At 49.1% G+C, this 11,937-nt stretch overlaps 1 protein-coding gene across 1 annotated transcript; it reads left to right on the plus strand.

Annotated features, from left to right (window-relative positions):
* The first annotated feature begins 9,429 nt into the window (after positions 1-9,429).
* Dlx2 (distal-less homeobox 2) lies at positions 9,430-11,425 on the plus strand. The gene is made up of 3 exons (XM_076866654.1): positions 9,430-9,829; positions 10,317-10,501; positions 11,021-11,425. Exons 1-3 carry the CDS (start codon positions 9,430-9,432, stop codon positions 11,423-11,425), a joined length of 990 nt encoding a protein of 329 aa, XP_076722769.1.
* The last annotated feature ends 512 nt before the right edge of the window (positions 11,426-11,937 follow it).

Genomic DNA, 11,937 nt, shown 5'->3' on the forward strand with positions numbered 1-11,937 from the left:
TGATGTAGATGAAGACCCTAAATGACCACTGGGTGTCATTGTAGTCTTGTACTGCACTTGGTGTAGCTCCCTAATGTTCAAATTTTTCTGAAGGGTGGTGAAAAATCGTGCTCAGTTCTAAATGGAACCAAAGCACACCATCAACTCAAAACTTAACTGTATGGTAATACCAACAAAACATATATGTTGAAATGGCCCCCAAAAAACAATGTCTCAGAGTCCTTAAGTTTCTGTACTCACCTGCCAAAAAAGTCATTCTGTTCCTTTTAGTGGGAAGTTTCCTGTTTGTCTCTATTTGAAGTTGTTTCCTTATTAGTACTTCTTGCCTTTGTACTGCCTTTGCCTTGGTTCATCCTACCAGCCTAGGTAGGGCAGATCAAAAAAAGACTACAGTAGGAAGTGGGCTTATCACCCCATGATAACTCCTAAGCATAATAAGCATGTGTCCAAGGCAAGAGTGACACTGACATGTAAGGGAGGTCCTCTCGTGACAGGGTGACAAAACCTCTACAATCCATCACCTTTAAAGAAAATGCATATGACTTTGGCTTAGGCCTGCCAAAACCCCACTAATGATCATTTTAAGACATGTTCCTAATGATAACAACCAGCTGTGCTAACCTATTTCTATTCGTGGACAGAAGCAAATGGTTTGAGTTCTACGCTTGGATCCCAATTAAATGTCTGGTTTGCACAGACAAAAGATGTTCTGGATTTTTTCCCCATAATTTTCTGACAAAATCATTGTATTCTGAGTCCAAGGACAATGTATTAATTATGCTATGTTTAAAAATAAAAATATCCTGCAAGGTGGTGGTGCATGCCTCTAATCCCAACTACTCAGGAGGTGAGACAGGAGGATCACAAGTTTGAGACAAAGTTGGCAACTTAGTGAGACTCTGCCTCAAAATTTTAAATAAAATAAAAAGGGCTGGGGGGGGTGTAGCTCAATATTAGAGAGCCCCTGAATTCAACTCCCAGAAACAAAAAAAAAAATTTAAAAAACCCCTTGGGCAGGGGGTGTAGCTCAGTTATTGGGCACTTTCTAAGCATGCATAATACAAAAGGCCTCATATTCAATCCTAGCACTGGGGGAGGGGACAAAAATCACTTGCTTAAAATAAAAAAATTAATTATTGTTCAGACAACCTTCAAAATAAGTGTTGATGATTCTCCTAGGGGTGATTCTCCTAGGCGATTGATTCCTTTAAGGCCAGGTCATCTGCATAATTGAAGGAATCAGAGAAAAGAGAAATATAGCTGGAAAGAGTCTCAACTCTGTCTTAAAGTCCTTCTCACAAGTGGCACACATGACTTCCACTCCTGTTCCATTGTCTAGAATTGACCCAAATTGTTACATATAACTGCAAGGGAATCTTGAAAATGGTGACAGCTACATTGTCCAAAAGTCAGATTTTTAGGAAACAGCTCTTAATCTACTCCACAAGTGTCCACTGCTAATGGAAATGATGATGTTTTAGGCTGAACTAAACACTAAATTAAGGCACAGAGAAGTTAAATAATTTTCTCAAGGTCACAAAGGTACCAAGTAACCAAGTTAGGATTTGATCCCAGAGTCCATACTTTAAACCACTGTACATATTAACTCTAAAAGTATTAAAAATATATATTTTTATGATCTTGGGGTACTGATGGTATCTAAAATTGTTACCTGAAGACCCAGAAGGCATTAAAAGAGAAAAGAGAGGGAGAGGTACAGATAGACAGTCAGTGACATAGTTGTCCACACAAAACTTGAAATTTCTGGGCTAGGGATGTGTAGCTCAGTGGTAGAGTTCATGCTGAACATAAAGGAGGTTCTATGTTAAATCACCAGCATAAAAACAAAAACTTAGCCGGAGTGATGACACACACTTGTAGTCCCAGCTACTGGGGAGACTGAGGCAGGAGGATAACAAGTTCAAGGTCAATCTGGGCAAGTTAACAAGACCATCTCAAAATAAAATTTGAATAAAAGGAATGAGGATGTAGCACAACAATAGAGTGCTTGCCTAGCATGCAGGAGGCATTAGGTACAATCTCTCATACCACAAAAATAAAATTTCTGAATTGGAAAAGAAAATAAACAAAAGTAAAAGAAAAACAATTGACTATGATAAGCCTTGACTATAAACACAGATGAAAGTTAATCCCCACAATATTTAGAGATTACCTACAACTCATTTTTTTTTTAATGGGCAGAGGACATAAATAAGCAATTCACAGAAGAAATAAAATGACACTCAACTCCACTTTTTTTTTTTCCCCCAGGGATGGAATGCAGGGTCTAGAGCATGCCAGGCAAGTGCTCTCTCACAGAACACTTGGCAACGTCAATGTATTACCTTATACGTTTTTCAGTTATATTATTTCCTTTTATTTAAAAAAGGAGGCAGATGGCTGAGGTTGTGGCTCAAGTGGTAGAGCGTTCATCTAGCATGCATGAGGTACTAGGTTTGATTCTCAGCACCACCTAAAAGTAAAATAAAGTTATTGTGTCCACCTAAAACTAAAAATTATTTTCTTTTTTTAAAGGAGGCAGAAACAGGGCTTGATGACTCAGGCCTACAGTCCCAGCTACTGTACTTCGAAGGCTGAAATGGAAAGACCCCTCAGGAGGATTTCTTGGACCCAAGAGTTCAAGACCAGCCTGGGCAACATAGCAAGACCCCCATATCAAAAATAGATAGATAGATAGATAGATAAATAGATAGATAGATAGATAGATAGACAGACAGACAGACAAATAGAGGGCAGCAGGCTGGGCAAAGCTACCCAAAGTCAGTTCCCTGTGACTTGCAGGGTTCCTCTTCCCAACCCTCTCCATTTTCTGTGAGGAGCAGAAACAGTCCAGGCTTACCTGAAGAGGGGCCTAAGAGCAGGGGTCCAAGGCCACAGGGATTAGGCACAGCCTTCCAGCCTCATCAAGGGCTGGTACTGCAGGCAGCCCCACATGCTCAACCCCAGTCTGGACCTTCACAAAACACCTAAACCACCCACTGCCACCTAGGAGATCTCTACCCAATTCCCAGGCCTGCTCTGATCCACTGGAGCCTGCAGCCTGCAGTCCACAGCATCTACCCTCAGCTGGACCGCCAGGAGAAGGTCCTAGACTGTGTCTAGGCAGTGGAAATCCTGAGGTGTCTAGGCCACAGAATGCCTAGCTTCAAGTTGAATCTGACAGCAGGCAATAATTCCATGAGGAAGTTGTTATTGCTTGCATTATACAGAGACAAACTAAGAAGCACAGTAAATTTACCCAAGTTCAGTTGCAGTGGTTCAAGCCAGCAAAGTCTGGCTCCCTCCCAACCCCCATTCTATGGATCAGCATATCCCCTTTGCAAACATAGAAAGTGGCTAACTTTTTAGTTGAACGATGGGAAAAGAAGAGAGTGGAGGGCTGGGGATGTGGCTCAAGTGGTAGCGTGCTCGCCTGGCATGCGTGCGGCCCCGGTTCGATCCACAGCACCACATACAAACAAAGATGTTGTGTCCGCTGAAAACTAAAAAAATAAATATTAAAAAAATTCTCTCTCTCTCTCTCATCTCTCTCTCTCTTAAAAAAAAAAAAAAGAAGAAGAAGAAGAAGAAGAGAGTGGAAAGACTTCCTCTAAAAGAAAGAAATCTTTATTTTCCTGAAGGGTACTCTGAGTTTCTGACTTCCTTCCAAATTCTTCCACCTTGGCGTGTGTGTGTGTGTGTGTGTGTGTGTGTGTGTGTGTGTTTGATTTAGCCACTGAATAAACAACAAAGAACTGTGGGCCTGACCAGGGTCCAAGACCTAAAATGCAGAGGAAGAAATTGACTCCAAAAGTTCCAGAAACATGCAACATGTACAACCCTGCGCTATGTACATCCAGGGTAGGCATGGGCACTGGAATTCGCTGCTGCTCCCCACAGCTCAAGCCTGAAGAGTTGTCCCTTCAAACTGACAACCGAGCTGGCCAGAAGGGAGCTGGCCCAGAGGGAGCTAACCGGGAGGGCAGGAAGTTCCCTTGCTCAAGTCCTACTGTTCAGTATGCCCCAGCTTCTAGCCAGCTGAGGGTGCTGGGAGCCGCAGGCCCAGGTTTTAGGGAAAGAGAATGACAGCAATCTTTTTTCAGGTGTAAGAACAAACCTTGAACCATTTGCACGCCTGTCATCACAATGTCAGTGCTCCTGAACATTCAAAATGAACTTCCCAACAGACTGAGTATTTGGAGCCATTATACTTGGTGGGAGAAAGGTAACATTCCCTCTGCATTCCTAGTCCACACCACTGTGCACCGAGATCTGGCTGTTTCTAGTCCTTTCTCCCTCCCTCCGAAGCTAGCCCACCCATACCCTGAGTTTGGGGCCCATGCATTCATATCCCATGGTTGGACCACAAGCTTAGTGCCTCAGAGGTTGGGGAACGCGTCACTTAATCCACAATTAAGTGAAATAGGGTTGACTCTGATCAATTAGGAGGCAAATGGCAAAATTGGTACTGAAAGTTCTAGAAGCATGCTGAAGTGGCCATCCAGTGCGGTGGAAGGGTCATGGCTGGGATCATGGACTATCCGCTCATTCTTGTTCAAGTTCCTGCGGTTTGCTCACACCCCCGGCAGCGAGCAAAGGGACAGATTCCCAACCGGGACGAAGCCTCGGTCCCTGAAGTTCGGCTTGGCGGTGGGAAGGTATGCTTTCTTCGGTCTCCGTTCGGGGATCTTCCCGGGGTGGGTACAGTGCTATCTCCCGCACAGCCCGCGCACCTCCCGGTCCCGCCACAGAACCCGCGCTTCCGGCTCCGGGAGCTCCGCGGGTGCGGGGAGCGACTCGACCTTCGGAAGGCCGATGCCCCTTCCCATCTGTCCCACTGCACTTGCAGCACTAGGCCCAGAAAAGGGAGGTGGTGATGCGACCTTCTCTAGCGATCCGTGGGCAGAAACTAAGTCCCGAGCGACAACAATCTTGTCCCTGTGGACTCTATACGGACTCGGCTGCATACCGGTAAAGCCAGCGGTTCCTTCTAAGCCTTGGTTTCCTCAGCGGGGATGGTTCTGTACCTACCTCCTGCGGGATTCCCTGGAGTCGTCGAGATAACAAGGGCTTGACAGCACGTCAGGTGCTCAGTAAGTGCTCAATAAATAAACGCTGGCAATTGCTTTCTTCATTAGCCAGTAAACCACTGGAGGGAGGGCAGGACCCCCCAGCGCCTGGCACACAGCGCCTGGCACCAGGAGTGGCTGACCGAGAGTCTCTAGCTTACAGGGAATGGTGGGGAGGGGGACAACGTAGGACCCCCTAAGAATGTGGAAATCTGAGACAATCCCTGAGCTGAAAGGGGAAGTGAGGATGTCCCTGGTGACTACAGGGGAAACAGAGGACCACTCACTCTGCTATGGCCGAATTGCACCTCAGGAGAGTTCTCTCTGGTGAGTTTCCATTGTGTCCTCTCCTCTCGCTGAATTTTATATATATTCCCCCGCCTCAAGGATACAGAGCTGGGAGTCAAGGATCATATCCACCTAAGGGTCTTAGAATTTGCGGAAACCTGATGGTTTCCCGGGTCCCTCCAGGCTGAATTAGGCTCAAAAGCCAAAAACCAGCATTAAGGACACAGCAATGTAAAAGGAGAGGTGTTCCTAAAAGCTGCTGACCAATGACAGAAAAACAAGATCACCTTCGATTTGGTCATAGAAAGGCAGAGCTAGGAAGTTCTTAAAAACCAAATCTCTGCCTTTTCCCAAAGTCTTTGAGTTCTAGGACTAACCCCTAAGGAAATTGAAAGCTTGGGTTCTTAGAGCTATTACATCAAGAATATAAATATGAAGGATGGCACCAAAACAAGTATTGCCTCTTGACCCAGAAGCCTGGAAACCCCCATCCCAGGAATCCTCCATGAGAGTGGTGGACTGGGAGACACGGGACAGTAGCGGAGTGTGTGGCTCTCCAATGGGATAGGTGAGTGAGAATGGGCCTGGGCCCACTGCACACATTGGGCACCCCACACTCCCTGCTGGAAGCACCCTTTTCCTCACAGCCTACCGGCTGGACTTCTGTGCAACAGATTACACCAAATAGACAAGTAGAAATGAAGTGCTGAGTGCTGGAATCTTGACCCAGGCCAGCAGTGAGGCAGTGGCTTGAAAGCAAGATGTAGACCTACCTGCCTACCCTTTCCAGATCTTGGGCTGGTAGAGATGGGGAGCTGTTTAACCAAGGCTTACAGCAAATACCCGAACATGATTTGCCCAGTACAACAGAGAAAGGCATCTGGTGGGAAAGAAGGTGGTTCACCTAACTCAAAGAAGGTCATTTCTGTCCTTGAGCCTCATGTTCATCTGTAGAATGGAATGATGATTCTGTCCCTGCCTGGCACAAAGGTTGGTGGTAGACTCCCATTGTGGTGAGGAAGGAGAATCCCAGACCAGACCAAGGCTAGGAACAGGATCAAAATAGGGAAAGTCTCAATAGGGAAGTTGAAACAGAACTGGAGCAAAGACACCTAATCCCTAATTCCCTCATCATTCTCTAGGTCCTCCTGAGTTAAAGAATGTGGGACTCCAATGTGTCAAAATGCATTCTACTGTCACATATAACTAATTAGAACAAATGTTAAAATAAATAACAATCAAAAAATGTGGGGCTCTCAGGAAAACAGAGAAGATGAAAGAGAGTGCACTGAAACAGAGGAGGAAGCTAAATTTCCCCCCAGACTTGATTTAAACTCTCCCTTGGGTATCATCCCACCCTAAACTGTGGATATAAGTGCCCATTCTGTATGGTACTCTTGATTTTGGACCAAAATAAGGAAATCAAGTAGATATTCTGATGCAGTGATCAGATAATTTCAGCAAACCCAGATTTTTGTCTGAATTGTCAGAATTAATACCTCAAGTCTCTACTTGATTCTCCAAATGCAGTTTAAGTTCTCCCTTTCCTTTTCTCCCTCTCCACCCCTCCCCTTGCTCATTACCTCTGGTCTTCCACTTCCCCAAATAAAGGGGGCTGTAGTCATATTTCATCCCCAAAAGATGATATTTTCCAGATCGCAACTGACCTGGACTTTAGGCTGTTAGTGGAGTTTTCTAAAGATATAAAATACAACAAATTTGCCACAGTGAAAAGGCCCAGAGGACATGCTTGGGATGGGAACAAAGAAGCAGAGAAAAGAAAGACAGCCATGACATTCTTAAATTTTCATTTTCAGGGAAATTTTCTTCTGTATTAGATAAAAACAGCTACCACAATAGTGACATAGACGATTTTAAGTCAAGACACCAAAGGACAATCTGTACTAAACATCGAGAATTTAAACTGGGAACCCACCAAGCAGAGTGCAGCTTTAGGGGTCCCTTGGTGGTGTATCCCATTGCTAACCATTTAAACTCGTTTTCCCCCATCTTTTCTTAACCAAAATAACTAAATCCAGGCAGACGGGAGGGCGCATTACCTGCCTTGTTATTCCTCTGTGTGAATGCTTGAGTTTTAATTACACACTTGCTTTTTCTGGGGAAGAGACCAAAGACCGTATTTTTCAAAGTATCGACTTGTTTTCCATTAGGCAGTTGTTGTAACAAGTTCTTTCAGTGACATGTTATATCTTTAGGAAAGGGTGCTTCAGATGGTTCGCACTAGCACAATTTTGTGGCTTTTAATTACTATTTTGTTCTTTGGGGGGGTTTCAGAGACTGGCGCCTGGGCGTGATTAGTTGTCTACACGACCCATCGCAACCTCACACGCGGTCCACCAGGTGGCGCCACAAAGCAGGGGCCGCCGCAGGATTTTTCAGACTTGGAAGTCCAGCAAGGCCTCTGTGTGTGTGTGTGTGTGTGTGTGTGTGTGTGTGTGTGTGTGTGTGTTCGTTCGTTCATAACCAACAGGATGTGGAGATAGAGAGAAATTTCGATTTCAATTTTTTAAAAATAAAAGGAGGGGGCTGGATTTGTAGCTCAGTGGTAGAGCGCTTGCCTTGCATGAGTTGAAGGCACTGGGTTCGATCCTTAGCACCATATAAATATAAATAAAGACATTGTGTCCATCTACAACTAAAAATTTAAAAAAAAAAATAAAAGAAGGATCTCCAAGACTGAAAAAAAGGGGGGAGGTTGGGGTGGGTATGTGCAATGATAGAGCAGAACAGGATCCTAAAGTGCAAAACTGCAAAATAGGATTAAATTAAGTGCATAAAATAAAACTTGTATTTGCTGTAAGTTGCAAGACGTGATGAATCTAGTATTGAGACGATAAATCTATAATCTCACCTAAGGATTATTTCATTTCCTTCTCCGTAAAAAACGTGGAATTTAAATGATGTTAGAATGAACTTTGAAGGCCATCTGGTCTGGCTAGTCTTTCCACCCTAAAGAGGAAGCCCTGAGATCGCTTTCCGGGTGCCAATTATCCATCAAATATACATAATTACTCAGAGCCTCAGCATGTCAGGAAAGTACAAGGAAAAGTAATAATACCTTTGGGTTTATATAGCTTTTCTCTCAAGCAACAAGGAAAAAACGTTTAAATATTATCCAATTAATTGTCCTAATATCCCCGTGGGTTGGTTAGGAAGTAGTTATTATTATACATGGTTTATGGATAATTTAAATCAATTGACTGTCAAGTGCTGAGTGGCTGACAAGAGCAAGTGCCAGGAAAAGCGGGATACTGCTGGTCCGGCTCTCTGCACTGCTTTATTTGATTAATATATTTGAAAACCGACCCACCTCGGGCAGAAAGGTACAAATCACTGGAATTGGCCTTTGCACACAGAATAGGATGGGAGACCCCACTTCTTCCTCTGGGGTGAAATGTCAGTCTCTAACTTCACGCCTCGGTCCTACTGCGGGCCATCCTGCACCCCCATCGCCCACCCAACTCCCTCGCGTCTCTGCTCACTTTCAGAGGCTGCCTGCACGCACTGGCGGCGGCCGCAGCCACAGTGCCCGCCATGTGACACCCGCCCCCACCCCTGGCCGTGAGTTCTCGGGTGCCTGGAGCCCCACGGTTCGTTTCTTCCGATTGGCTGTTGCTAGGTGACGTCGCTAGTGCTCACGTGACAAGTGTTAAATGCCCACCCTGCAGGAGCCCGCCTGGCAGACAATCGTAAAGCTGCTCCGGGCCGCTCACCTGCTCCCGCCTCTTGGAGCCCGACCGGTCCCAGTCACCCCTGCCCCCTCCATTGCCCGCCCCCCGCCCGAGCCCGCGCTGGGCAAGGAGCCGAGAGGGCCGAGAGGCCGAGAGAGTATGAGGCCCGCCGCAGCTGTCCCAAGCAGCGCATGGTGATAGCCTCCCCCAGAGGAGGAGGCGCCTAGACCGTTGCCTCATTTCTTGTTTTCCTCTCCCCCACCCCCCACTTCACCTCCCAGTAATTACATTGGCTGCTGAAAGGGACCGGGAGAGACAGAGGAGGCGCCTCGCTTCCCCCTCACGACCGCCACCCCTGCTCTTTCCCGTCCCGGGCCAGGATGACTGGAGTCTTTGACAGTCTGGTGGCTGATATGCACTCGACCCAGATCACGGCCTCCAGCACGTACCACCAGCACCAGCAGCCCCCGAGCGGCGGCGGCGCGGGCCCCGGCGGCAGCAACAGCAACACCAGCAGCCTCCACAAGCCACAGGAGTCGCCAACCCTTCCGGTGTCCACAGCTACCGACAGCAGCTACTACACCAACCAACAGCACCCGGCGGGCGGCGGCGGCGGGGGGGGCTCGCCCTACGCGCACATGGGCTCTTACCAGTACCATGCCAGCGGCCTCAACAATGTCCCTTACTCCGCCAAAAGCGGCTACGACCTGGGCTACACCGCTGCTTACACCTCTTACGCGCCCTATGGGACCAGTTCGTCCCCCGCGAACAACGAGCCTGGTATGCATAACGCTGGTGTCAAGGGTGCTAAGTCGGTCTAGTCACTGGGATGGATGGGGTAAACATGTTTGGGGAGAGGGGCCGTCCGGAACCCTGACCTTCCACATTACGTACTCACCGCCTGCTCCTCCTGCCCTTTACCCTACCCAGTTTCCAGTCTCCCGGTGAGTCAAGGTTTAAGACCCTCGGTTCTGAACGGTGGGACCCGGTAGCCTCAAAGGCCCAGTGGGCACAAGGTGCATGCCTAGGGTAAATAAATTTCCTTGCCATCTGCATCTTCTTACTCTCTGGCATGTGCCTGTCTTCCCCTTCCTTGAAGGGTTCAGCTCCCAGGTTCGGCGCCAGCGAGCCGCGCGGGGAAGTTGCGCCGGTAGCCAAGCAACATCTCCAAAAACCCGCCTCCCGGGTCTTTTCAAGTTCCCGCTGAACCCTTTAGGCAACCAAGAATCCTGGGCCGCGCGGTTCTCACGATTCCGTTTCGTTGCAGAGAAGGAAGACCTCGAACCTGAAATCCGAATAGTGAATGGGAAGCCAAAGAAAGTCCGGAAACCCCGCACTATCTACTCCAGTTTCCAGCTGGCGGCTCTTCAGCGGCGTTTCCAAAAGACTCAATATCTGGCGCTGCCTGAGCGAGCCGAGCTGGCGGCATCTCTGGGCCTCACCCAGACTCAGGTGGGGCTCGCACTGTACGGTGGCGAGGAGGGCACTGGCCTGGGTTGTTCTAGAAGTGGACAATTTTTGTTTGTTTGCTTTAGAGTATATTTTAAGTAGTTTTAAATTTTTTCCAGGCTCGCACATGGGGCAATCTAAACCTCTAGGCCCAAACCTGAAAATCCCCAAGGGATCGCCCCGTGGGAGGCAAGGAAAGGGACAGCGGTAGGCAGAAATCTAGTAACACAGGTCGACCCGCTACTGATTAAGCGGGTAAAATAACCGGCTCTACTGATACCCTCCGGCTGTCACCACTGTGCACTACATTCAGTCACTTGTAGTCAGCACACCCTCCGCTTTTTGAGATTACCTCCTAATGGAGCAGGACACAACAGAATCTCAGAGGCCGCCGCAAATAATTCGCTCACTTGCACAGGATGCTCAGTAGCCACCTCCACCGGCGGCCTTCCTTTGCTCCCTCCCCTCCCTTGCCCCTTGCTCAGGTCCCTCCACTAATGCTCGGGTCCTTTTTCCACAAAGGTCAAAATCTGGTTCCAGAACCGCCGATCAAAGTTTAAAAAGATGTGGAAAAGCGGGGAGATACCCTCGGAGCAGCACCCTGGGGCCAGCTCTTCGCCACCGTGTGCCTCGCCTCCAGTCTCGGCGCCGGCCTCCTGGGACTTCGGCGCGCCTCAGCGCATGGGGGGCGGCGGCGGCCCGGGCAGCGGAGGCAGCGGTGCGGGCAGTTCAGGCTCCAGTCCTAGCAGCGCAGCCTCGGCTTTTCTGGGCAACTACCCGTGGTACCACCAGGCGTCGGGCTCTGCCTCACACCTGCAGGCCACAGCGCCTCTACTGCACCCCACTCAGACCCCGCAGCCTCACCACCACCACCATCATCACCACGGCGGAGGGGGCGCCCCGGTGAGCGCAGGGACGATTTTCTAACCCCACGGAGGCCGCTCCAGAGACAGAGCAAAGACCAGCGATTCCCAGGGCTGGCCTTCACAGCCGGTGGGTCCCTCCCGCTGGCCAGCGGCCGCCACCCAGCAGTCCCTGAGGCTGCGGCCTAGGATGGCCCGCCCTAAGCGCTGCTCCCTCTCTCAGCCACGGAGCAGCGCAGAACTGGGAGGCGTCTCCCCGCCTCGCGGGCTCCTCTCCGAGGACCCTAACAGCTGCATGGGGAAGGCCGCTCTCGATGGTCACATTTCCGACCTGAACCCGGAGCCTCGGCCATTCCCAACCCCTCCTCGGACTCGCCTCCCCAGCCCTCTCCGCCTGGCGAGGCTGTCCGGCGCCTTCATCGCCCCGGGGCTTGTGCTGGGTCCGGGAGAAGGACGCCTCCCCCGCCCGCGAGGCTTCTCGGGCACTCTGAGGTTCCTTTCTCCTGGTTCGCCTCCAGGCTCAGCTCCAGTCCGCTTCGGTTATTGACCTCCCGGGGTCCTGCCTGCCCGCCCTTC

The sequence above is a fragment of the Callospermophilus lateralis genome, chromosome 9 (assembly GCF_048772815.1).
Source record: "Callospermophilus lateralis isolate mCalLat2 chromosome 9, mCalLat2.hap1, whole genome shotgun sequence".
In the NCBI taxonomy this organism is placed as follows: domain Eukaryota; kingdom Metazoa; phylum Chordata; class Mammalia; order Rodentia; family Sciuridae; genus Callospermophilus; species Callospermophilus lateralis.

Coding starts and splice junctions, on each gene's coding strand:
- Dlx2 (XM_076866654.1), top strand. CDS start 9,430: ATGACTGGAGTCTTTGACAGTCTGGTGGCTGATATGCACTCGACCCAG. Junction 9,830..10,316: donor CCCCGCGAACAACGAGCCTG/GTATGCATAACG, acceptor GTTTCGTTGCAG/AGAAGGAAGACCTCGAACCT. Junction 10,502..11,020: donor TGGGCCTCACCCAGACTCAG/GTGGGGCTCGCA, acceptor TTTTCCACAAAG/GTCAAAATCTGGTTCCAGAA.